The sequence below is a fragment of the Microchirus variegatus genome (assembly GCF_963457635.1).
Source record: "Microchirus variegatus genome assembly, chromosome: 7".
Lineage (NCBI taxonomy): Eukaryota > Metazoa > Chordata > Actinopteri > Pleuronectiformes > Soleidae > Microchirus > Microchirus variegatus.
The window spans coordinates 13698229-13725110 of record NC_139808.1 but is presented as its reverse complement, the minus strand read 5'-3'; the positions used below and the strand labels follow the sequence as shown (position 1 = coordinate 13725110).

The window sequence follows — 26882 nt, the reverse complement described above, 5'->3', positions numbered from 1 at the left end:
AGGTGCAGAGCCAAAATCAAGAATCACTTGATTATTTTTTAGTAACAAGCTTCTCATATTTTCCTATTTTTTCCCCTACAGAGCCACATCTTTTGCTTTTTGTTTCATTCCCTGATGGAAACACTGTTCTTTTTCCCAACCAGGCCATCCCTTTTCCCTCCCAGTGGGCGTTCCTACAACACAGAGAAGTCCAATCACAGTTGAGCCCATTTCCCCATCTCTTTGTGGTCAGCCTGTTAAGGACTTTTTGTGTTCTCTTTTTTTTGTTTTTACTTTTTTCCTCGCTACCCCTCATTGAGCCACTTAAGCTTGGAGCAGATGGAAAGATTGTAGAGGGGGGAAGTAAGCAAGCAGCACAGTGAAAGAAAGAGAGAATTGGAAGTGGCTATGCAGAGATTGAGGCAGCCCAGCCACGATGCTTGATGGACTGAAACACTGACTACCAGAGAGCTTTTTTTCTTCTTACACTTTGACTGAGCCCAAGACAGCCCAGGACACAATATAGGACAGCCTTAAGGAGAGACAAGAAGTCATCATCCCAGCAGAGACGGACCAAACAAGTCCAGGACGTGGAGAGACAAAGAAAGACAGTTAGAGGCAAGGAGAAAAAAGGGGGACTTCTCCAGATGAGAGCAAAGACAGAGGGGCAGAAGGAGATGCTCAAAGGGACAGGACAGTGAAGAGAAGTGTGAATGAAGTAACAGGATTGCCGCAGGTGTGTCCACAAAGAAAGGGCGCCACACCAGAGTCACCTGAACAACAGTTGTTGCAAGAAAAACTAGAGCGTGGGAGGGATAGAGAGAGACAGAAAAAAGTAAGATCAGACAGAGACAGAGAGACAGAACCAGATAAGGATGGCCAACTCAGGTCTCCAGTTGTTGGGTTACTTTCTGGCGCTGGGCGGCTGGATCGGCGTCATCTCCACCACCGCCTTACCACAGTGGAAGCAGTCGTCGTACGCAGGCGATGCCATCATCACAGCTGTGGGTCTGTACGAGGGGCTGTGGATGAGCTGTGCCTCACAGAGTACAGGACAGGTGCAGTGCAAGATCTTTGACTCCATGCTCTCGCTGGACAGTGAGTACAATGATTGAGTTTGAACTTGTAGTTCCCTTTTCTTTCTCTTCAGCACACTACTTGGTATGACTACTTTTTAAAGAATTACAGTATGTGCTCATTGGAATATCTTTGATTCATGATTGTCATATTTTGAACATGATATAATATATAAAAAAAACCTTAATACCAAATGGGGAAACATCACAGTAACTGTAACAGTGATTAAGTGATGTTTAGTGAGTAATTTGTCAGATGATGAAAAGACCAAATTAAAGCTCATGTAAGCCAATAATCCTCTCCTAATGCATTACAGAGAAAGGTTCCTTTAATCACACTCTTTTTTTCCCACACAATATTCTGTCATTCTCAAAAAGCTTTCTTCAATCAGATCCCTTCATTTTTTTTTTAAACAATCATTTATTCGCAAATGATTGTTCTATGAAAACATTTGCCTTCCCTTTTCCTCCCAAGTTTTCCCATGAAGTGTCGCAGTGATGCTGTGTTACAAATCACTGCAGTTAATGTAACTGGCCCATTCGTTTGGCCACACATATTAATCAGCAGTCAAAACAGAAGGCTCAACAACTCCCCAGGCTTCCTTTATCTGGGATGTGTTGAATTCACAAGCTGTAAATCTCACTTAAAAACACTGCTGTTCAAAACTTGATGGTGGCGCTCATCTCAAAACTCCAGAACGTCGTGAAGCATAATGTGCAAAGAGTGGGAGGAGGGCAGGAATGTGGGATTCTGACATAAATTAGCTCAGAATATGAGCCTCTTGTCATCTTCAATCTGTATGTAGGAGCCAGTGACGCATAAATAATGGCACCCAGATTAAATGAATCCATCTATTGGCTGCTTAAATCATCCTTTTATTCACTCATTAGAGATTCTAATGAAAGGCTACAGGGAGGTGGGTTCAGTCAGAAGCCATTTTCACCAAACAACTGAACACGTCGAGTTTTCCCGCGGCGGTTTTGGGGGCCATTGTGTGTGTATAGGATCCTCGCTGTGGCACACGTTCCTTCTGAAAACAAATGAGGCACTTTGTAAACATTTTGGTGTCGTGGTGAGTCATTAAATCAAAACATTTTTTTGTGGCGTTCTGAGTGGCCCGAGCTGATCTCCCATCTCCTTTGGTTCACTGGATGCAATAAGAACAGCGTATTGTCCTGGCGGATGAATAGGGACTGTTAGGAGAAGAAAAGGGCAGTGTTAAGCGAAACACCAGAGATATTCCCAGAATGTGCGCCGTCTTCCCCACACGTGCACATTGTTTCATTTATCCATTAACACGCCCAGTGAGTTCAAGATTGTGAGTGCACAGACACACACCAAAGAAAACCCTTCCAAAAGAACTAGCAAAGTTGGGACCACTCACAGGTTTATTCAAGCATCTCCTAAGGGCAGACAGATTATGCAATGGAGCAGAACAGCATCCAGTCATGTGTCTGCAAGGTCTGACCAGACAGGGCAGCACTGAATGATTAAAAACCACGTTAGTGTTATTCTGATCTTGATGTATCTCAGATTGGAGTTGTGGAGGAACTCTCATCATCGGCTCGTGATCATGGATCAGCATGATATTGAACACACAACGACCGGGCCCTGACAATCTGTTCTGCCACATTATACAATACGTTTGGACTTTAATGTGATATTAATAGATTATAATCAAGTCAAATTTATTTATATAGCACATGCATCCATTATTGGTGCAGCTTATCCGTTATAGGGCCGTAGGGGAAGCTTGAGCCACTCCCAGCCATGCATTGGGTGAGAGACAGGGGAAACTTGCCTTTGATGAAAGTTACTGTTGATGTCACTGTGGCCTTTGTCGGCATCAATTGAAGGCTTTATGGCTGATTCAGCATGTTGAATCAGTGTCGTCCTCTGTTGATGAGCGATTGCTGTGATTGGCTGTTCCAGCGCAGGCACGGAATGTACGTGCCGGTTGCTTATTGGCAGCAGTTGTTTTTGCAGCATCACGATTGTTTTCTGTCTTCTTTGCTGTCAGCCAGCCATCAGGGCACTGCGACCCAGAACATTTTTTTTTAGAGACAAACAGCCCCTCACACTCACATTTACACCTACAATCAATTTAGAGTCTTTAAAATAACCTAACCCCAATCTGCATGTTTATTTTGTCTGTTGGTGGAAGCCAGTGTACCCAGAAAAAGTAATAATCCTGCACACAGGGAGAACATGTAAGCTCTGTACCGAAAGGTCCTGGTACAGATAGCTTTCTTCCTGAGAAAGTGACACTGTCACTGTTAATTCCAAGTGGTTTTTTTAATGGTTTATTGGGTAAAAGGTGCACTGTCACAGCCATAGATGGATACACATTTGGTTGTTGTATTTGTGGCACCAGGATAATATGGGATTGATTCAAAATAAACAGTTGGCCATATTAGTTAATGTGTTGTAATATGATCTCTAACCAGTACATTTATTGTTGATCTGTTGATGTTTACATTGGGTTGGTTGATGTGAGACTGGAAAAATAGACATGATTCTGTGGAGCTTTGGTTCTGTTATGATGAGTACAGTCCTTATAAAAAGACAATGACGGGATTCCATGTCCACAAAGAGTGAGCAGCACGACATCTCTTGGAGCCTGGAGCGAAGTCTCTGTCTGAGCACTAAATGATCTACCCAAAGGGAAATTAATGGGGGAAAATTAAATTTTAGCTAAATGAATTGTGGCATCATGTTGTTTTTGAACAAGGCTGGAGATGTTCAATAAAGATGTAGTTTTAGAGTTGAGTAGTGAGTGGGCAAACATAAAATAAATGTGCAAAAAAGAGTCACAAGTGAGCTCTACATGGGACACAACCACGCGCGCAAACACACATACACACACACACACACACCAGCAAACACTCACTCAATGGAAGCTTGTGGCTGGTACTGCCACCCTGGAGAGTGGAAAGAGAGGGCCTTGTGGCTGAGCCAACCCAACGATCTTTCATTCTTCCTTTTAATGTCTCCATCACTCCTTCTTGTATGTTTGTGGCTTAAACTGGTCAGAGTAATGTCACTAACAAAGGCCAAAACCCCTGAACACCCACAGAGAACTTGAGAGGATGAATGCCGAGAGTGAATAAAAGACAAAGAGAGAGAGAAAAAAATCAAACTATACTCAACTATACTGAAGATCATTCAGATGCTTCATCAAAAGGAGCCATAAATCCTTCTTCAAAGACTCCTCCCCCATCATAAGTCCCCTCAGGTCAGCCTCTGAAATGCTACTACAGTGCTGTCCTTTGAAAGATGGGTTTGTGTATATTTGTCACAATGATGGTGTTAGGTTCCTGTTTATTATTTTTTCCTCGGCCTGCCATTCAATGGTTTATATTTTGTTAATTAATAAATTCTAATTCCATATTTTGAAGTCTTGTTTCCAGAGCTAAAATAATGAAAAACAAAGAAACAAAAACTGAAGGTCAACAAGGTCAACTTTACTTATTCTTGTGTAGCTGAAGGCAAGGTGTGATCAAAAGGCTCCAGGGAAAAGCAAAACAAATCTGCTCTGTTATTTTTTCTATAGAATCTTGAGTAAATATAAGTCATTTCATATAGTTTGACGAAACTCACACACAGCTGAAATGAGATGCAGTTGAAAGCTGCAGAAATGTAGTAAAAGGCCACACTGAGTTCATAAAGCTACCAGTCTCCATTGTCTTCTCCATAATACTTTATCATAAGAGATGGTTGAAAGTAGATAAAAAAGATAGAAAGTGGACCCTGGGTATAGATTTCAGATTTTTTACTCATGCTCTATTCTTTATTTGTTTCATTGTTTATCTGCTCTAGTTTATTTATTGATGTTATGTGAAATCCCTAAGTTACACTTAAGTCCTTTTTATAATGGCTACAACCTTGAATAAAAAAGTGGAAGCGCTTATTATCGTTACTGTAATTACTGTATACGTTGGCTCTATCACATATAACAATCAGGTGATTGGAATTTGCATGTTTCCTTCCCGCTGCTGGGATTTGAACAATTCCCTCACTCTATCAGTATTTTTACATCACTAAATTGACGTGAAAGTGTTGCTTTTGCGTCGTTCCATTTTGTGTGTGGCCGTGTTAGAGGCAGTAGTGTCTGATCGCTGTGGCGACAGCCCCGTGAAAACAATCTTGCTTTGTGACAAAACAGCCACACTAATCCCACTGTGTGAAACATGTAAAGCAGGCCCTCCTACAGCAGCTGCGTGTCACACAGAGAGCTGTGTGTTTTCATCTGTGTCTGTCCCACCTACGGTCATAGTGTGTGCGTGCGGATATTGTGCACTCGAACATACATTTATGTGTGCGTAATTATTTGTAAGTATGTTCTTCCCACCATGTTATGTGTTGCCGAGGCCAGTGTGGGCAGCGTGTTAGATTTTTGAGAGTGCTAAGCCACAGTGGAATGATCTGGAGATGATTTGTACGATCATTTAAGGTCATTTAAGTTATCGCTGGACAATGTAACGTTTGAAACATCCTGCTCTTGAAAAACAGGACAGTGGTGGACTCCCACTAATGAGCGTTCTGTCAAAAATGCATGTGGTTTCCCTTCAGTCCTACATTGCATGTTTAGCCTCATCTCCTTATAATGATCACTTTTAAGTCCATGTTTATTCCAAGGGAAGGGCTGAAAGACTGTTTGTTTCCTCATCTCCTCAACACTTTCCTTCCTTTTTTCTTTTTTGCTCTGGCTTTCTTTTTGTTCTGTCCCTATCTTCCGTTCCTTTTCTTTATCTAGTCCACATCCAGACATGCAGGGCCCTCATGGTGGTGTCAGTGCTGCTAGGCTTTATTGGCCTCATTGTCAGCGTGGTGGGCATGAAGTGCACCAAGGTGGGCGATAACAACCCAGCCACCAAGACTCGGATCGCCGTGACTGGAGGTGCTCTCTTCTTGCTTGCAGGTGGGATTTGTCCTGTGTGCTTTCCATGTTTTGTTTGGTTTACAGCTGAAAATAGCTGAAAATATGCGCCAGTATGTCCTGCAATTAAATGCATTTAGCTGCAGTGGTTTTACATTTTTTCTGGCCTAATCTATCACTACTTGTTGTCTAATTAGTCTCACTGCTGTAAACAGGAAGTGGTCATTTTAGAGGCATTAGCAGATGAGCCCAGACATAAACCATAAGTCTTGGGGAGAATACTAACTAAACAAGGATTCCCCAGTTCATTTGTGTGGTTAGTGTGTGCAACACTGAACATTTCATAGGTGACTTGTTTTAATCTTCTCTCCCTCCGCAGGTCTATGTACACTGGTGTCTGTGTCTTGGTATGCCACTCAGGTGTCTTATCAGTTCTTCAACCCAAATACACCGCCCAATGCCAGGTATGTAGAAATAAATGCGCTAAGTAGACCCATATAAGGTTCTTCAGCTCATAGGAGAACCCTTTTTGGTTACAGGTTGTCAGGGACCAAGTAGGAAGGAACAGGACACGGTCAAATTTCCAAAGAAAAATAGCATTTATTGGCCATAAAAGAGGTCAACTTAACATAGCTGGAAAAAACCACATAAACAAGAAAGTGCCACTAAATCAAAAGACCTCCTGAATGAGAGGCAAAGGGGAACTTAAATACGGGCTTGGACAGACCACATGAAAGACACAGGGATGAACTAAATAGGCAATACATTAAACTAATACAAAACACCAAAACAAAATCCAAAATTCCCCTGTGACATCACATCCGATGGTTTGGTCCAATGAAGCTGATAGTTTACAGGTGGTGCTTGCTGCCCTTGGCCACACCTTTTGTCCCCAGAGAGTCAACCCCCACCAAGCAGGTCACTCAAAAAAAAGAAACAATAATTAACACAGTTTACACTCAAACAATGTAATAGTAAACAAAATAAATTACACAAATCAATGCTGCAAATTATTTGTTTAACTAACCAAATCAACTTAAAAATGATTAAATGATTGTGGGTGGGTGTAGGCAGACATTACCCTGTGTGGCTGTGGCCATCACACAGGTAGAACCTTTTATAAAGGTTCCACATGGAACCCTTAGTGTTACCGAGAACCCTTTAAAACCCTTTATTCAGGAAAGGGGTTTTAAAGAGTTCTCTGGCTCAAAATGGTTCTTACTGGAACCATTAGTGTAACCAAGAACCCTTGAAAAACAAATGGTTCCAGGTAGAACCCCAGCCCTTGTAGAGGAACACTTTTGGAACCCTTATTTCTAAGAGTGTAGCCTCAATACAGCAGTGGGTGTGACCTAAATCTATAGCTAAATCTAAAGGGAAATCAGTCAATTTAATCATTCCCTGGAGTTTCATGTTCACACATATAAGAAATACAGTGAGAGATTGTTTGGGTACGATGCATTTTCAAAAGCTGTGGACTCTTCAAATTATCCAGGCGAGTTAGTTTAGCCTGGCTTGAGCATGAAAGCGGCCAGACTCTCACCCACTTGCTTGTTGTGAATTACCTGGAGATTTGTCTCTTCCATTCTGACATTATTTAGACTTTTGACTCAGAAGGTGGCAGTAGAATTTAGGAAAGAAGCCAGAAAGAGTTCATCTCTAAGCAGGTTAAGCATATTTCTCAAATTACGTCAGAAATATTGTTGTGTACGTTGCTATTTCTTCAATACATTCCATTGTGTATTTATCTAGTCTGAGACAAAATGGGATTCAGAGTGTATGAGAGTATGCTCTTCATAAATGCATCTTAAAGGAGCACCAACTGTTAGATAGATTACGCAGTGTTATGAAAACCAGACACTTTAACATAGAACAGCTTTGTTTGAGTTTCCAAATCTCCAAATTACTGACAGAAGATTTGTGGGAAAACCAATGCTGACAGGAGAGCGCCTGTCATCAAAATTCTGATGCTGTTAGAGTGGACATAAATAATTAGTTACTCCACTGCTTTCGTCTCCTCTCAGTTCGTGTCAATTTACATATCATATCATCAATTTGACATCTGCAGTCAAAAGCTGCCTGTGTAATGCCTCCTACATGCTGGGAGATCTCAGCAATCTTAGAAGATCATTATAAATCACACTGTGTGACATGAATCTAGACTAAGACATCAAGTATGATGCATGCAAACTACGATGCTGACATCTGTTGCCTACAATGCAATTCATCAGCTACGTATAACTATTTCCTGATCCATTGCCAAGCCCACCCCACAGGTCGTCTCCCCAAGTGTTTACCAGAGTAAATGCAGAGATCACTTTTGAAAGACAAAGACAAAAAAAGGGCAACATATTGGAACATATTGGAATTCTGTGTGTAAATGCAGCCTTTGAGTGGAGGCTATCTGAACAACCATCTTTGAACCATGGTACGATTTACGAAAAAACCTTTTTGGGAAAAAAAATCAATTGCTGGGCATCATTTATCTGGGGCAGCCCAAGAGCAGCATGGCAAAATATCTTGCTTTTCATTTGGGCACCCATGTTATCAGATTAGAGCAGTCACAATTTAATAAGCATGTGCTACTCTTCTTGAGAATAGAACTCTTGTCTAATTTATCCAATTTGAACCATGAAAGCTTCACAAAACACACAGTGTAAAAGATCCCTTGTCACAGTTTTAATGTCTAAAATGTCGGCAATTTGTCACAAACACAACCACTAGTTTCAAACCACTCTAGCAGTTCAGGTCACTTTGAAATGTCATAGTATTGAAACAAATATTTTCATTTACAAAACTGCATCAAATATTTGCACAATTTCCAGTTGCTGGAGCTTATAACAGTTGTTTATTGATGAGGTAACAAATAGTATAACCTATGTGACACATCCCTCACATCCCTGCTCCTTGTTTCATATACAGGTATGAGTTTGGCTCTGCGCTGTTTGTGGGCTGGGCAGCAGCCAGTCTGACAGCACTGGGCGGCGCCTTGCTGTGCTGCTCCTGCTCCAAAGAAGACATGCGAGGGCAGCAATACTACCGCCAATCACAGCCTTCCACAGCCAGGGAGTACGTGTAAAATCCAACCCCTTCCAGCAGCAACCCAAACAGAGAGCAGAGGACACACTTGGCACCACCCCCCCCTTTACTACTAGCTTATGCCTGCTAAAACAATAGAAAACGACTACCTTGCACACGTGCATGTAATCGAACATCACTCACACACTGGGATTCATTTACTTACCACACACAAGCACACTATATGTAATTTGTACTGTGTGGTTGAGTCTAAAAAGTAACTGACTTCAAATCACAAATCACTTACTTACAACATTTCACGCCCATTATCCAGATAACAAGTGAAGTAACTATGAATGGAAACCTCTCATGTGCTTTAATGTCATTATTCAATCTAATTTAGAGTAGAAATCTGACTCCAACACAACAATAAAAGAGCATTTAAAGGTCCCATATATTCCCCTTTGACAACTATTTATTTCAACCTTTGGCATCCATAAGAAGATAGATTATTGGAATAGATGTGTTATATCTCGTGTCAACTTTCAAGACTCTCTTTTCTGATCTCTCTGCGTATCTATATGAGCATACTTTCAGTGTTTACATACCAACCGTATCACATAAAGCCATGGGAATCTCATTTTGTACAATATGGGACCTTTAAAGTGATTCCTAAGGCTTAGAAGTGGGGGCATTATGGCAGATACACAGTGAGAATGGACATGGACAAAGAAATACTATAGTTCTGTCAAATACACTGATCTTTAATGAGCATGTCCTATGCTTCCTGGTTGGAGCTGCATCTGTGTTTTGCCTCTGTACAGCGTTTTGTATTCACACTCCACTGGTGCACGTAGATTGTGAGACGAACGCCGAACCCCATGTTCAAAAAACATGACATTTTTTGCTGAGCAGCTCTGTGGAGCTACGCAGTGTTTGCCTTGTGCAATCTCACTCAGGAAACAACACAGTTAGAAAGAAGTGATCAAATACGACACCAACTACTTTCTTAGAATAAATACAGAAGACATGATCTCGGTACCTTTAAGTCCCTGGTAAAGATAGCCTACCAAAATGATCAGACAATAAAGAATTGAGCGCTAAATTAGACACAATCTGAACTGCAGCAGTGGAGTTGAATTGTTAATAAGAAGTGTCTGCTTGGATGGTACTGAGGATGAATGCTGTGCTATTGTAATGTCACTTAATTTTACTCAACACTAAGTGAAAGTGGAGGCTCCCTTTGACTTGTCCTCCCACTCCATGTACTAACGTTGTTATTCCAAATCCATGTACACACTTTCATTTTATAATCTCTTGTGAAACCAAGCTGATGTGATCTCACACAATTATAATTTTATTGGGAATCATAAGCTAATACACCAGCACAGTATTAAGCATTATTTTTACAGCAGTACATAAGCTACCGTGGCACACAGTAAATAGCAGTTAATGTCATTTTTACCTTTATTGCATGTGTTTCGCAAACCGTTGACTGCTCATGGGAGTAAATTACAATACATATCTGTATTAGTCTTAAAATCCACCCCACATAACAGCCCATACAACACAACAGCAGGTCTAAATTGGCACTTGAGTTCCCCCTCCGTGCTCCCACATCACTTTGCCCTCATTTGTGTTTCTAAAAGAGCTGCTCCATCACTGTTCCAGATAATAAAGCCATTGACTTTTCTTAGAAAAGGTCCCAGTCCCCTCGTTTCCTGGTCATACTGCCCCCTCTTCTTGGTAGACACTTGTTTGTTGAGAGTGCTCTATTATGGTGAGATTAGGAGAAATGGCGGGGTGGTGGTGGGGGGGGATCTGAAGAAAATTCCTTGTGCCCTTCAAATAAAGGGGGATGTCAGGCGTCACTGCTCTGTCAGTCGCAGCTGTGTTTTCAATCACCAGTGCTCAACAACAAGTCTGAGAGAACTACCTGTTATGTTATGGCCAAAGAGAACAAAATATAAGCTACGTACTATATAAACTTTGGTGAATTGCTCACTTGCTGGCAGTTAGATGAGTACATCGATACTCTAACTGTACGCCTGGCATTTGTATACTGGAAAGAGGGAGAAACAGTGTATTGGGTTCTTGCTTTTAGGGTAACACAAATTGTGATACAAAACATTTACATCAAAATGTAATGTAATGCATATAGTATATTTTTATTTGTGGGCACATTTTCTGGGATGATTATGGCCCAATTAAGGCAGTGTTAGATTGTTTTTCGGGGCGTAAATGCAGCCCGGTTTTGTCAATGCAGGTATTCAAATGTTGGTCAGTGCCCTTGGATTGATCGTTGGAGTCATTCAAACCAGCAATGGGAGTCATACTTACATACAACCAGTTTATTTCATCTGGCCTGCCAGATTTTTGGCCATTACTGGGACAAACCATTTGGTAACTTGGTGAAGCAACAATGGAAAGCTAACAAATAAGATGAAAGAAGATGGAAAATGGACAAGCTTTTTCACCCTGCTTAACTCAACTTTAAGTTGACTCAGCAAGAGAACATTTCAAACACTAGATAATCCAGCAGCTTTTTGCCATAATCACTCCATCATTTCTAATACACCGTTTGTAGCTGTTACCCATCATGCATCAGCCATGTTTCTTTTCATTGATTTCCACTCATTTTTCTCCGCGTTTACAGTCATTAACCACCTCACTGTCTTTCTAACACTCCAACGTTGTTGTGAAAATCTGGGCGATCTTGATGTGTCTATTATTTCCCTTTCTGTCCTCTAATCCTGTTCTTCTTCAACTGTCTTCTTCTCTTCTCTAATTCAGGGCAGAGTTGTTGAGTGAAACTAGTTTCCCTGACTGATCAGCCCCTGCCTTTTTATCGAGGACTGTCCAACTGTCAAAACCACTGTCTCCCCTTTTCCCCCTGTTGTGTCTTAGACCCAAATTTGGACCTGTTGTCTTAGAACGTTTCCTTTTCCTTTGTACCATATCTGCATCTCCTCGTTATTCCCTTACCTTCTGAGCCTTTTTTCTGTACATATGGACTCAAGGACACCTGATCAGATCTTTTCTTTAAGAAATGACGTGGCCTCACTCATTTCAGCCTGTAAACACCCCTCACACCCCTGTGTCCCATTTCCAGCTGTAAGTTAACCATGATTTGAAACCCTCTGTGGAACTGTTGCAATGTTTGATGATTTGACTCATATCCTATGACCTCTGGGTGTTGTTTTAAAATGTCTTTGGGTTTAATTTGTTCTGTCTGTGACTGTACTTTGACTGAAACATTTCTTTTTTTTCCCTTTTTTGAATTTCAGACCAAATGTTAAAAGTACCCCACCAGAGAAAAGGGAGCAGTACTTGTAGTTTGGGAGAGTCTTCAGGCCTTACCATGGTTTAGATTGTGCCAACAGACCAAACCCTCTCACTGAGGAATTCAAAACAGACACTAAACACAGAATATATGAACATAAGTTATGTTGAAGTAAAAATGAAATTGCTTTAAAAGGTTTAAATGAAGAATTTAATTAAAAGGATTAGCCAATATCCAAGTATTGTCTGTTTTGCTGACTTCGGGAGAGACATTCATTCAGGGTATGTTTTCTATAATATTTTAAATGCCCAGGTGTATATACCACCTACTCTAGTCATCTTTTTTTTTTTTTACTACATATATAATGTTTTACTACAATGCCTTATAACACGTTTGTGTACATGTATGATTTTGACTACATGGATTTCGTCATAGTTTCACATCCCATCTGAGGGATGTGGTTGTCCACATCTGTATATCTGTTTTTCTGTTGACAGATATCTGAAAATGAATGTGAAGCTACTATACAGTACCACTTATGAAAGTACAAAGACATATAAATGCTAGATCTTCAAGTATAAGGCCTTATGCACTGTTGTTGCTGTGTGTCTGTTTCTAAGTAGCCTAGATTGAGGATATATACCCAGCACATTCATTTTTTTTTTTCTGTTAAGTGCCAACATGATTTTGTGTGAATGGTGGAGTCGTTGTATTTTTGACTCTTAAGAATATACTGTACTGTGTGCTGTTTTCTGTACTAAGGAGCACCAGTTTGCTGAGTGTTCAAACACCCTTCTTATACCTGCATTTATTTACCATGCCATTCCTGTCTCTAATATATATCCCATCCATGTTGTGTATCATCTCATTTACAGTATACCCCTGTCTGTTTCTCTTAGAATAAAGAACAGCAACATAAAAATAAAAGCATTTGGCTGTGACTTGTAACGTTTCACTTTTTCAGCTCTCCATCCACTCGTTCCTCCCTTCCAGTTCAAATACTTTGTTTGCACCCTGTTGTTCAATAATTGCAGATGCTGAATTCCACTTCTGCTCCACTGGACTGTGGCACATTCTCAAGAGTGGACTCACAAAGTTAACTCGTGCAAGTGCGACAACCGACAACGAGTACAGATCTAACTTTACATTTAATCCCATTAAGATTAGTGAAGGAAAGGTTCTGTTTAACCTAAAGTCCAGACCATTTTTGCATTTCTGGCATAATATCCAGATCTGCTCTGTAAATCTCTTTCCCTGGGCTCTTTTCCATGGAACACACACTACAATTAAATCAACTTGACATGAATTGGACTCTGCGCATTAGTGAGCAGGGAATGGATTTGCAGCATGAAGGTCCATCAGATACACCTGACCAAGTGTGTGTCCATATCACACACAGACTGTGAATAGTGCACAGTCCAATGGTTCCAATGGTTTGCACCAATCCAATTGTTGCCAAAATAAGTAATTTAATTGAAGTCGATGAGGAAGTGAGTCTACTTCTCACTTCAGTCAATAAATATTTTCCTGAGGAGTTAATGGTCCCACTGGCTAGTTTCAGGCCTTTGTCAATAGCACACACAGTTGCAGGTGACATTTGTGAACATCTGGTTGCAAAACCTCAACACGGCGCTGGGCAGTGGCCAAACTCAAGGCCAAAAAATGGGATTTCAAAGTCTTTCAATTATTACCTGTTGCCACCCCCTTTTTTTTTATAGTATCAAGTAACTCAAACCAAACTTAACAGGAACATCAACACTGGAACAAACACCAGAAAACATATTTTCTGAATAAATTCTGCATTATATACTGACTGGATGACACATCTCCACTTTCTTTCATCTTATCCTGCACTTGTAGAGTCATCGTCAACTAAGCGTCTGCATAGTTGTGATTGTGGATTGAAGAACTATACAGAAAAAATGGCATTTGGAGAAAATGATTTAACGTGTACATTCCTTGACGTTTTATGTTGGCTCATGTCCACCCCCCCCACTTACAAATGCAGGGTTAATGGACTGTACTGCAGCCAGGGTAGAAATCTAAATGTTCTGGAGCCACTTCAGAGAGCTGTCATGGCATCCATTCAGAGTCCATATGTGTAAACAGGCTTTATATTGTAGTCACAGAAAATGAACTCATCACAACCAGCAAAGAGAGAAGACACGACCAGAACCAGAACCACAGAGGATGGTGTACATATTGACATGTTGATACTTTATGGAGAATTTAATTTATTTACCTTTTCTTTAAGGAAACCACACATGCATTTAACAGATTAGATTACTTTTTTTCTTAAAGGAAACACATGCATTAAGACTTAACAGATTCATTTTCCCATTGCCCATTCTTTAAGAATACAGTATTCAAAGATGTTGAACATGGGTATGTAAAGAAGCTGCTGTTATTTATGGTGTTAGTAACAGGGAGACAAGCTGTCAATGAGTTTCTATACACAGTTAGAATTAGGGCAGTTTGAAAACAAACAAAAAAAAAGCACATAGAAGGAATGGAAGCCGAGCGAGGACGTGAAATCTCACACACACCTGACATGCACAGATGAACCTACACAACAAGACTGCATGGTCTGTTCCATAATACTTTATAGTGTATACACTTAGACTGTCATGCAGGAAAGACAACCGTGTGGAAATGTGTTTTCAACTGTATGCACAACTCTATAGCACGGTCATAAAATTCACATCTGAATTGGCATCGGTTTGGTCCCCGGCTGTGTGAGTGTTTTTTTTCTACAATGAATGAAACCCCAGTCAGACATTCTGCAACTCACCACTCAGGAATCCACAAGACAGTTGGCAAAGTTCAACTGTTTACACGCAATAATAATACATTTGCAAAAAACAAGAGAGAGAGGGTGTGTGTGAAAAAAAAAAAACTCCATGGGGGTCCCCCACAATGTTCCAGACAATACTTCAATAACAGACGCTACTTCAATACACATCCATACTCATCATGAGACTCACAATACACAACACAGCCACCACAATAACACCAAAATCATAGCCTGTGCAATTAGCGAGAGAATAAATCTCTCTAATGAAAATGGTAAAACAGCTCCCTACGTTCACATCAACTCTTTAATAGCATAATAACAAAAATAAACATGTATTATTTTACACAAGCCTTATTTCTTTGAACATGATGTGTTGCTGTCTCATGTAAAAACAAAATACATATAATTAATTCCATGCACTATTGCTGCTCAGTATTTATGGGCTTTTCTAATAACTTAGAGGGTGATTCAACTACTTTATTATAATTGTATTATTATTATTGATAATTTAAAATTAAGGAAAAACTAGCAATTTTGGCAAATTATGTTATATTTACAGAAAAATTTGGCGTCCATACCAAACTACCTGAAACCTATTTAAATGACTGTGTCGACGCTGAGATGTATTCACATAATAAACCCAATAAATCAATGCTTGCAGCTTAAACCAAATCAAATCATCGCAAACAGAGAATGTGCTTTCCCACGTTTAGCTTCGGGAATGATGAATGATGTGTTACACATGCAGTTTGACTGGAACTTGCCCACTGTGGTCATTTAGGAATGTGAGGCTGCTAAACTGTAAACATCATTACAACTATAAAACATGTCGTCAGTGCATCATTCATAGTGTTGAACAGTAGAGTAACCAATTTTAGGGACTGTTACATTTACGATTACACTGCAGATTCTGTTTCTGCGAAACTTTAAATGAAAGTCATAGACTATGATACTGCTCTATTGGTGTCTAATGGTGTCACAGCTCTCGTCCTCAGAATCATCATTTCTTATTTGATTTACAGGAATGTGATGCTGTTATCTTCCCTTCTTCACTCTGTTATGCTTATTAAAATGAAATGTGGGGAAAACATTTATTATAGCTTCACTATAATATGATAGACACGTTTGTGTCTTTCTGTGTGTGTGCATTGTGTGTGAAAATTAAATGTAGAATAAACATTTTCAATTTTTAATCAAATGTTTGTTCTCGTACTGCTATCAGTATTAAACTCAGGTATTATCCACAGTGCTGAAACACTGGATTATTAGGGACACTCAGCCATAGCATGAGTATAGAGACACTAAGGAAAACTATGCTAAAAAAAAAAAAGCTAATAATTATTATATCAGTGTTACTCAGTTGGATAATGAATGCATCTTCCTGTTTGTATCTCATGCTCATCCCATCACCACAACATGCCCCAGAGATGACGTGTGAGCCAGAAAAATTTCAACAGTTCAGATGTAAATTAAAAATTACAAGGAAAAACTAATCGCATGGCTGGCAAAGTGTTTGTGTGAGAGACTTATATGACTCTGAAGAGGTCAGCCACTCGAGACAAAAACCACAGACCAAACAGCTACTGTCTTCATAAGCTGTTGCAGAGAGTAATGAGCAGCAATGCCGACGTTTACCCAGATAGGGGGCGCCAGAGACCTGCAACAGCCTGTCCTGATGTGACATTGTAAAGATCAGGGTTGTGAGAGGGGACGATAAGAAAAACATATCTATAAAAAAAAGTTGTGTATCTCCAGTGGCTGCACATTAATGTATAATCTTTGTTCAGATGAACAGGACTACAGACTTCATGATGAAATCATTTTAAACATGAGTTTTTCTAGAGGAATCAGTGTCAAAGTAGAAAGGATGTTTTTATTCACTGTGATATTTTTATTGTTGGCATAAATGTGTGATGTTATGTTAACTGATTAAATATGGGGATACTTTCTGTGAATGTCAGTTTTCTGTTTTGTTTTTGCTAGTTTTATCCAAACTAAGATATTATTTTGTGAAATACAGAATGTCGAATAGTTCTGCAATACTTCCAGGTGAGGTTAGTAACCCAGGTGTGTTACTTTTCAGAAGCAAATATTAATGTAACAGCTATGGTTAGTGCAGATTCAGTGCTTAACACATTTATTAAACCACCACCCAAAGCCACAGCTGCCCTAATTAACAGCATTGGTAATTATACAAATAGTTTCTTTATGTTTTTGTAATGGTTAATACACCAGTATGTAGAAGCCCTTTAATGGAAATTATACATTTAATGCTAAAATAGAATTATTATTGTTATCGTGAATGAAATGTACTGTTTTACAACAAAAATAAAAACAGAAATAATAGTTTAGCACATTAATATTTCTTGATTAAGATGTAAAATTATAGTTATTTACTTATATTCCTCAATAAATATTGAATATATTTTATCGAATAATTTCTGACTTCTCTGAGAAATCCAGTGAGCTGGCTCAAATTTAGGTGTAAAAAGATGAATTCGGCTTGTTATTTGCCAAATGAATAACAATAAAATTTTTACTTTGAAAAAAGTTTTTAATAATAATAATAATAATAATAATAAATTATATTTAAGGCGCCTTTCAAGACACTCAAGGTCTTTCAATCTTTTTGAAAGATTTCTGAAATATTTATGTTTTCACATTGTTTTTTAAGACAACCGGTCTAATGTGTAGATTTTTGATTTGCTACCTTGTTAAAATCCAGTTGCACATCATTCAACAATAGCAGCATTTACACTTTCATGGATCACTCATACTGACCCAAACGGACCATTTTTATATGAAATCTAACAAGACCGCTGTGGTCTATTGCGATTACTGGACTACACATTTGTTATAATCTATTTAACTTCTAATTGTCTGCTGTCTAACAATTCATCTTTAATTATTTACAGTATTTTGCTACTGCAGCATCCTTGCAAAAAGTTCTTCCACCAACTTGTATTTATATAACAGATGTGACGGTTAACATCTTGAATCTTGAATGATAAACTATTTACTGTGTCAAAAGACCTTGAAGCAGTCCAACAGTCCAGTGGTTAGACGCCTCATCCATCTCCTTAACTTAATTACTATAGCGTGTTCTGGAAAACTTATGACTTATAATATGATTTCTTCAGAGTTTTCTGTCAATTTTTTGAATAAGGAGCAATAAGTGTATTGGCGTAAAGTCCAAGTCCAGTCCCATTAATTACTTTAAAAAAAGAATTCTGTCTCGATGAGTGCAAATGCAATTTATATAAAAGGGTGCCATGCGTCAATGTATGTAAGTGGTGTTATCATTAATTTAATTGAAATGTCTTTGGGTTGGTAAATATGAAAAATGTCTTACATTTGTAAAGTTTTATAATTCCTAAGATGGGTTAAATTTCTATTCTGATGCAACAAGCCTTTTTAAAAGAAAATATCTCAAGTAAAAGCATCTTAGTGAACTGGTCCTTGTCATGACGGTAAAACAAACAAAAGAAACTTAGAAAAAACTTCATTCAAGGACTAATACTTAAAATGGCTCCACTCGAGAAATAACTTTCTTCCCTCAAACATGAGAAAAACATTTCATTGCCATTATGTTCTAAAACTGCTCTGATGTGCTGCAGACATTAGACATCAATATAAAGAGGACAAATTGAGTCAATGTGAGAGACAAAAGAGACAGACAGAGGCACACTGAGGTTTTCAGACGGATATCACTGTGGTGGTCACGGTGCCTCCATGCTGCAGGTGACAGACTGAAGAGGGCAGTGTTTGTCTTCGCACTGCAGCGACACCTCGACGGCAAACGTTAGAGCAAAAGACAGACCAAAATGCTCTTCCGTAATTACTTTCAGTGATGTATACTGAATCCCAAAAGCTCTCTGCATATTAATGTGGAGTATTAATTAGTTTCACAATAATAAGATGTGAAAAAAAAAAAAAAAAAAAAAAAAAAAGAATTCACAAAGATTAGTTCGGGTCATAAAAATAAATGTTCTTCCAGAAAGAAAATGAAGGATTTGGTTGCAAGAGTTTCTGCTGGGCCGGTCATTAGTAATGGAGTTGGACACAGAGACTTAAAGTGTCAAGTTGGCCATTTATATATATGATTTGTGCAACTCTAGTGTGCACAATTTTTGCATCAGCGTGTGTGTGTGTGTGTGTGTGTGTGTGTGCTGATTTTTTTTCCACACCTCTAAGACCACTAGAAAGAGTGGTCCCCACAGGTGATGGTTAAAATGTCGGTCCCCAGGAAACATATAAACCAGTATGTGTGTGTGTGTAGTAATTTCAGTGTACCTTCTCTCTTTGTGTGTGTGTGTGTGTGTGTATGGTACTTGCAGGCATGTATGCATGACCTGGTGTTAGTTGTTTCCATCCATAAGTGTGTCGTGCGTGAAAAGTTATGCATCTCCCTCCATTTCCATCGCCCCCCCCCCCCCCCCCCCCCGCTACTCCTAACACTATAGCTTTAAACCTCATAATAACTTATTGATTCCTCATCATCATTACCGTGGTTTGCTTTGTCTATCGGGGCCTAATCTGAATGGGAGGCTGTGGCTGAGCAGCAAAGTACCATCCAACCCACTCCCCTCCCCTCCCCGCCTTTGATTTGAACAAGGTCAGAGGAATCGATCCCCTTCGATCAGAGACTTGCTCAGAGAAAGTTTCCACAGTCGCTGTCAGTGGTGTGCACAGTCTGGAGCTCCTCAGCCCATATGTCTGCTGGCACAAGGCTGCACATGGAGATTGTCCCATGGATGCACTCTGTGGTTTTTTTTATTCGAGCACCAGTGGAAACAACAAACACTGATTTAATTACTGTTACAGGTGACAGACTAAATATAAAGCTGGATGGCATGACAGCTCCCAAAAGTGAACCTAAAATATATGGATCACCCTTTATTGCAGCATAAAAAAATCTTATTTAATTGATGCACATATGTATTTGTGTTTCTGATAACTTTATGTTTGCATGCTCTCCCCAGCTCTCTCTGCGACCCTCATGTGGAGGATAAAGTGGTAGAAGATGGATGGATGAATGAAGTTATTTGATGCTATAAAATGGGTTGAAATGCAAAAAATTTATTTTTTTGCTAGTATCGGCACGGTATTGGACAGAGTGGACCCACTGTGCAATAAATACTATGCCGACCCTGGCTCCAAGTAACACCAAAAGTGCAGCATGGCAGCAATTCTACAAATTGTTTCACAGTGACTTTAAAAGGAGGCGCTAGGTAATAAAATACACCTTGTTCCTATCAGTACTGAATTGTATCTGCTTCTGGGTATGGTTGAAGTTGCTTATCATGGGTTAAGTTAGCCGTTTCTTTTTATGTGACTGTTAAAATGATATTACTGCCTCTGATGTTGTGTGTTACTGCCACACTACAACGGTATTACTGGAAAAAAACACTTAACAAGTAGATAGATTTTGAAAGTAACAACCAAAAATAATCCTTTTCTCTCAGTGCTCCAGTCAAAGCAAACACATGAGCATGCATTAGAATGTGGAGCAGGAACAACTCCATTTTTGTACAGTTACTTTAAGCTGCACAGTGAGTTTGTTTCCCCGACCCTGACATGCAGATATACACCATCCAATCAGTTTATCTTAGAAGAATAGATGAGCTTTTCACAGTTCAAAGGAGCTTCGTTTAGCACAGCACAACTGCTGCTCATAAGGGGATGGGAAATCAAGGGCCTGGCCTGACCTGCTTGTTGAAATCTTATGTTGCCTGTCCAGGGTTATAATATTTATATAATATTTTGTGTGCGTCTCTGGACAGTTGAAGGAAATTAAATGTCTGATTAACTGGCTAGCGAAGCACTGACCGGGGGCACGATAGATATAAATGTTTATCTGAGGAAGGATGAATGTGTTTAGTGTCTGTTGCACTCAGTGTACAGCCTGTTGGACATTATTACCATTAATATTATTATTAATAGTAATCATTTAGTATGCAGCTGACATATCAACTTACAAGAATGTATTTCAGTTGCAATTAAATTGCAATTCTCTACATCAGATACACTGTATAATGTAACTGACAGACACATGCCATCCTCCATTAACAAAGTGTTGTTCAGTAGAAGCAGAAAACAAACCAAAAAACAACACCAAAAATGAAACATCAAGGTTTTGTATAGATAAACTGCAACTCTGTCTTGAGAAACCTGGAAAATAAAACAGCTTTTACTGCCTCTTCTCCCATCAGCCACCAAGAGACAAACAATTAGAGGATTCAGAGGAGAATAAAGTGGAGTCCTTCAAACTTTTACAATTCCAATGGTGATGTGTCAGTGCTGATGCGTGTGACTGTGTTGCCTTGGGCGGAATCACAAATAAAGCCATCACTGCATCTGTTCTACTGTCTTGCTGATCTTGTAAGTCTTTCTTTTGAGGGCCAACAGCACCGAAAATCCACGCAAGACTTTTTCTTCCCCTCTGTATGCCTCTGCTTTGAGATTTTGTCTGAGATCTTATTCATCACTCCTCCTAACACGGAGGCTGAAGGCTGGGGCTGTTGCTGCAGTGCTGTACTGCCAACGCAGCTGCCAGGATACGCAGCCACTGCATGTTTCTGCAAATCACAGATATGTGCGAGTTCATGTTTCGGAAAATTATTTTACGGTGTGTATCAGTGAAGGCGTTTCAACTGTCAGCAATATGGCTGGAATAAAGAAATGAGGGTGATTTCCAGTTCAGGCACAAAAAGGTAGCAAGTATATTTGAACTGTGTAGCATGTGTCTGCACCAAATCTTCTTTGATCTTTGTTGCTTTCTCATAATGTCTCACTCGCTTTGAGTTCAGCACAGAATGTACAGATGTCACATTTGCAGGGAAAGTAAAATAGCAAAACTTTTTCTTCGTGAGACCAGGTTGTTCACTGCACATACACAGTCCAAAAGAGTCAAAAGGATTTCTGAGTAATTATTTAAGCTCACATAGAGTGGTTGCACATATATGTTAGTTATGGAGGTCTACTTACATACATTAACTTGTTTTTATGGTCAAAAACCTCCTAGTTGCTGGAAACGAGCCGATAGAAATCCTCTTTTCTGACACTGTTCCCCGGCCGCGATATTTCAGACTCAACTCTCACCCTGGCTTCCCAACTGTCTTGTGATTGGCCAGTACCCGGAAGTGAAATTTCCAGCACATCCGCTCTCAGAAGCGCAGCTCCCCCCTCTGGAACAGTGGATGCACTGCTACTCATTATCAAAACATTGTTTTAACAGTGTTTCAAAATAGTTTTGTCACGACTCCCCGCCGCAGTCCCTTTTATGACTTTGACCCGGAGTCAGACCCAGAGTCAGAAGACACTGTTGCTCCTAAAACACCTCCACAACGGACGTTATTCTTCTTCTGTGGTTCAATGTACGCAATCGGATGTGCCCGGACTAGTGCCCGGAGCAGGACGATCTGCCGTTTCCGGAGAACTGCTGTTTACGTAACCGGACCGGGTTTTTTCAGAGATCTCGCTGAGCCCGAGATTACAATAAAACACAGCGTTCTCAGCAGTGGCTGAACTGTTTGTTTTGAACCTTCAGGGCTTTGTAAACAAGGTAATGACGCCGATACACACTAAAAAACAGTGTTAATGGGAACTTCCGGTCTAGGTCCGCTTTAAAGTTTAAAAAGCTCTACTGCTTGCAGCAAAACTGAGTGACGCTTCCACAGTGAAGTTAGCGTAAGTCACTGCTGCTTTTTCTTTCCTCCTTCAGGTCTGCAGTGACACACACTCTGACAACGTCGTCATTATATCAACTCCACACAAGTGATTGCTCCCAAACGCAATCACCGGAATCAGAACGTTGGCTCGTGTTCATGCACAGATGCATGTGCACACATGCATAATGCAAGAGTTACTAAAAAAAAAAAAAAAAAACCCAGTTGAACCCACAATAAGTCAGAGATTCAGTTAAAAGTGTGTTTGGGAGACCTCTGCAGCTGCATGGCCAGCAGCTGACAGCTGCGATGTCGCTGTGATGGAGAGCTCTGGTCATCGCGTGCAATGATAAGCTGCGTGCGATTATCGTTGCTGTTGTATCTCAGTTTATCACACTACAGGAGAACAGTTACACTCACCTGGCCGTGTTATCTGTGTTAGCATCATCTTTCTACACACACACACACATACACACACACACACACCCGCACACACACATACAGGCGTAACATCTAATCTGTGTTTTCTCTCCGCTCGCTGCAATAATACCATGGCCTAATTGTCTCTGACAACGTAGCCAATCCAATTCCAGCCTGTCTCGTCCGTAATGCCTCTCTGTGTCTCTAATTAGGTCCAATCAGAAGGAGTGATATTTATCGATTCACCTCATCCCTCTTTCTCTCTGTCCCTTCCACACACACACACATTGACTTTCTCTCCTTCACACCGGTCTCCCTTCATTCTTTCCGGTGTGCCTTTCTGAAGGAGACTGTGTTCTCTCTTTAGCTAATTTTAGTATGAGTAAAATAATTATGATCGATGCAGGTGCCTCTATTTTCCTTCAAAGCCCTTTAAATAGATAACTCTCCCTCCTGCAAAAGAGGCTTGAAGCTAATTACCATGCTAAGATGAGTAAGGAGAGAGGCCTTATTGAGCCGTTATCAGTTCACCTGCCCCACAGCTTTAAACATCATATTAGATATCTTAATCATTCAGTCTGACAGTAGCAGGCATAAACTTTCTTATTTTCACGACAATTTAATGTTCCTTACTCTTTCCCCCCCGCCCTCCTTGTCCTTTTCTCTTTTTTTCTCTCCAAGAGATACACAGCTGCCAAATACGTGTTGCGAATGCTTGATGCTTTAATTCATCCAAACAACCTTTTAGCCCAGCTCTGAATAGAATGCAATGTTTTAAGGAAAGTCGTGCATGCGTTGTTTTGGGAGCATTGATGTGCCAGCCTCATCTGCAGTGACATTGGAGCTGTGGGTTGTTTCGGAAAATGTCTGGACAAACTGTAGTTTTATATATATATATATATATATATATTGCCAATTCTGAACTTCAGTCAGCGGCAAATGTTTTTCTCTTTCCTTCCTGTTCATTCTTGCGCATTACATTTATGTGAGAACACAGACATCAAATAGAAAATACTTTTCTGTGGAATATCTCTGTTGTCAACCAAGGTTTTATTTCGATTAAATTTATTTGTGTGTGTTGTTTTGGAGCTCAGAGCGGAGTTTGGTGCAAATGCACCTGTTCCCTCAGCGAGTGCAGCTGCCTCTCTTATGACATGTTTGTACACAAGGTAAAATAAAGTCAGACTTGATTTAAAGTTTGTATCTATCAAAAAAGCCTTCTCAGGGTATTGAGTGTTTTTGTGTGGGAGAGTGCTGTGTGGGCATTTGATTCTTTCCAAACTTCCCAGTGCCGACCGTCTTTCAAAACACGATGCAAATTTAATAATGTATTTGTGGGTTTTTGTGTTGCAGCATTTGCGCTGTTCATGTAACTTGTTCCAAATCATGCAAAATTCATGTCTCCCCATGTCTTTGCATTAACTGTGTACAATCACATCATCTGAAAAATGTGCATAAGTGAATGTAAAATGAATGTGATTTTGTTCCAATCTCAACTCAACTATTGTTCCGGCTCCTGGAAAACCCAAGCTGGTGCAGACAAATTTAAAACACAATACTTCAGAACAGGAGTTACAGGAGTGTGTTGGCGCCTGTTATACACACTGATGGGGTTTCTTATTTTCAACATTGTACCTGCGAGAACATTCATATCCCTCTGATAGCCGTCCAGGACTGTAATGAGTAGAGTAACCCTTTAATGTATTTCTGCAGGATGATACAAAAGAGTCATGTTGTTGACCTCCGCGAAGGAGGTATATGTTCTCGCCGGAGCTCGAAAAGTCACGGACGGATGTGGATGAAACTTTCAGTAAATGTGGACCATGGACCAAGTGATTGAATTTTGGGCATGATCCGTAGACTGCACGCATGCCGGTAGGGTTTTTTTGTAGGCACTGAGCTGCCTTGGCAGAGGTCTGCGCTCTCCGAGTGCTTTTCTAGTTTTATAATAAAGCAGCAGGTTGCTGTCAACAACCTCTAACTGGGTCTCTTCTCAGACTTACTTACTCCTTCATACAGAGGTGAGTGAGGAGCAGTACTTGCTGAAGCTTTGACCTCCACATAACCCGACTTTAAGACAACAGAATGATGCTCTCTGATCTCTGCAGCACACCCCAAATCTCTCTCTCTTTCCCACTCTGCTCTGTGCAGTGTGTTTGTGTACCTGCAAACTGAGAGACTGCTTTGATCAAGTCCAAGCCCCCAGGGCAAACACTCTGTTGTCTGTGTACACACATGCACGCTCCCACGCACGCACACAGACACACAAAACCAACAGTCACACGCCCATTCATGCACCCATCACAGAGAGTGTGATGATGAGAGAGTTAGAAGGGGGGGGGGGGGGGGGGGGGGGTAGAAAGGGAGAGCGAGGAAGACAGCAAAGACTTTGATGTGCTCAGAACTTTCAGTGTTTTCAAACATCACAACACAGCAAAATGTAAGCGAAGAGGCTCAACTGAAATACAATTGAATGATGGTTGATTCATTCTTTAGACCTAACCAATTATAGCAGGGACTGATGGGGGGGGAAAAACAGAGGGGTTGGGCATGGCATCTCATCGTGGCATGTTCTTCATGACCCAGCTCTTGATCGGCCCTCAAACTGACAGACATCCTCTGCCAGGCTCTCAAAGTGAGCACCCTGCAACGGTGATTAGCAGTTTTTCTGTTAGACTGCCAGTGTGTGTTTGTGCATGATTATAAGTGTGTGTGCTTAGATACTTGGAGAGGTTCTGAAGTGCCCTGGCTCTGACCTCTCTTCAGCAAGCCAGCAAGCAGATGGCACTCAAGTGGTTTGACTGCCGGTGGATGAAGCGGGGATTAAGGGTGTGGTCGACACAATTAAGTGCCAGGTTATTTCACTCTTTCACAAATCCTTTTAAAAGAGGCATTTTTACTTGGGTGATTTAACTGTCTACTCCATGAACCAGTTGCATGTCTACCCCCTGCTGCGCCGCAGACATGATTACGGAGGTCCCATTTCTCTCTGTGGATCATCTCCGACTCATCATCTTGAGCATCCGCTTGAATATCATCCCTGCATCGTGCTCTGCTATCTGTTGCATCAGCCCCAAAGTGCAGATGTGTCATCTATTCCCCACCCCGATGCCTCGGCTAATGTAAAAATGATTTTGTGTCCAAGTAAATGTTTCACATTCAGGACATGGATCACTCTGGGGGAAAGCAGAGTCTCCCTGGGCATTTTTTTCTCCTGGCTGGTAAAACACTTCAAAGTTCCAATCAGAAATAATGATCCCCAGTGCTGTTTTGAGTTTACATGACGGTGATTCGGTGCTATCTATTTGCTGTGGAGAAATGCTTCCTCCCAGGTTGCAGGTTATTACCTGACAACACAGGGTGATGAGGAATGAAATATGGCTGTAGCTTCCACAGTGGATCTAGGTCAGGCTAGTCCGAGACGGAGAAGAACATTCTGGTACGAGATGAGCTGTGGTGCGACAGGGGGGTAGGCGAGGCCCAGAGAACATGGGATTTTTTTATTTTATTTTTATTTTACTTTATTTATTTATTTAAACATTTTTCCTGCTCAGTTACGCAGTTGCAGTCTGAAGGCAGTTGGAAGAGAGCCAGTGTATCCTGCAGAGAAAAAGCAGGTGTCTACTGTATGAATGCGTGCTGAAATAACAGACTACAATCCTTCTTGCTCATTCTTACATCCTATTTTGGTGGACTGCTTTGTCTTCTGACAATTAGCAATGAAGGGAGGAGGGTTTTCTTGTAGCGGCCAAGCTTTTTGTGGAT

At 40.4% G+C, this 26882-nt stretch overlaps 1 protein-coding gene across 1 annotated transcript; it reads left to right on the top strand.

Moving 5' to 3' along the window:
* Positions 1–295: 295 nt before the first annotated feature.
* On the top strand, positions 296–13124 carry cldn19 (claudin 19). The gene is made up of 5 exons (XM_083892773.1): positions 296–1077; positions 5813–5977; positions 6315–6399; positions 8858–9004; positions 12241–13124. Exons 1-5 carry the CDS (start codon positions 855–857, stop codon positions 12287–12289), a joined length of 669 nt encoding a protein of 222 aa, XP_083748899.1. The 5' UTR covers positions 296–854; the 3' UTR covers positions 12290–13124.
* The last annotated feature ends 13758 nt before the right edge of the window (positions 13125–26882 follow it).

Bases quoted from the DNA above. Each gene is read 5' to 3' on its own strand.
- cldn19 (XM_083892773.1), top strand. From the start codon at position 855: ATGGCCAACTCAGGTCTCCAGTTGTTGGGTTACTTTCTGGCGCTGGGC. The intron at 6,400-8,857 runs GTATGTAGAAAT...TTTCATATACAG, and splicing joins AATACACCGCCCAATGCCAG to GTATGAGTTTGGCTCTGCGC. The intron at 9,005-12,240 runs GTACGTGTAAAA...TTTGAATTTCAG, and splicing joins CAGCCTTCCACAGCCAGGGA to ACCAAATGTTAAAAGTACCC.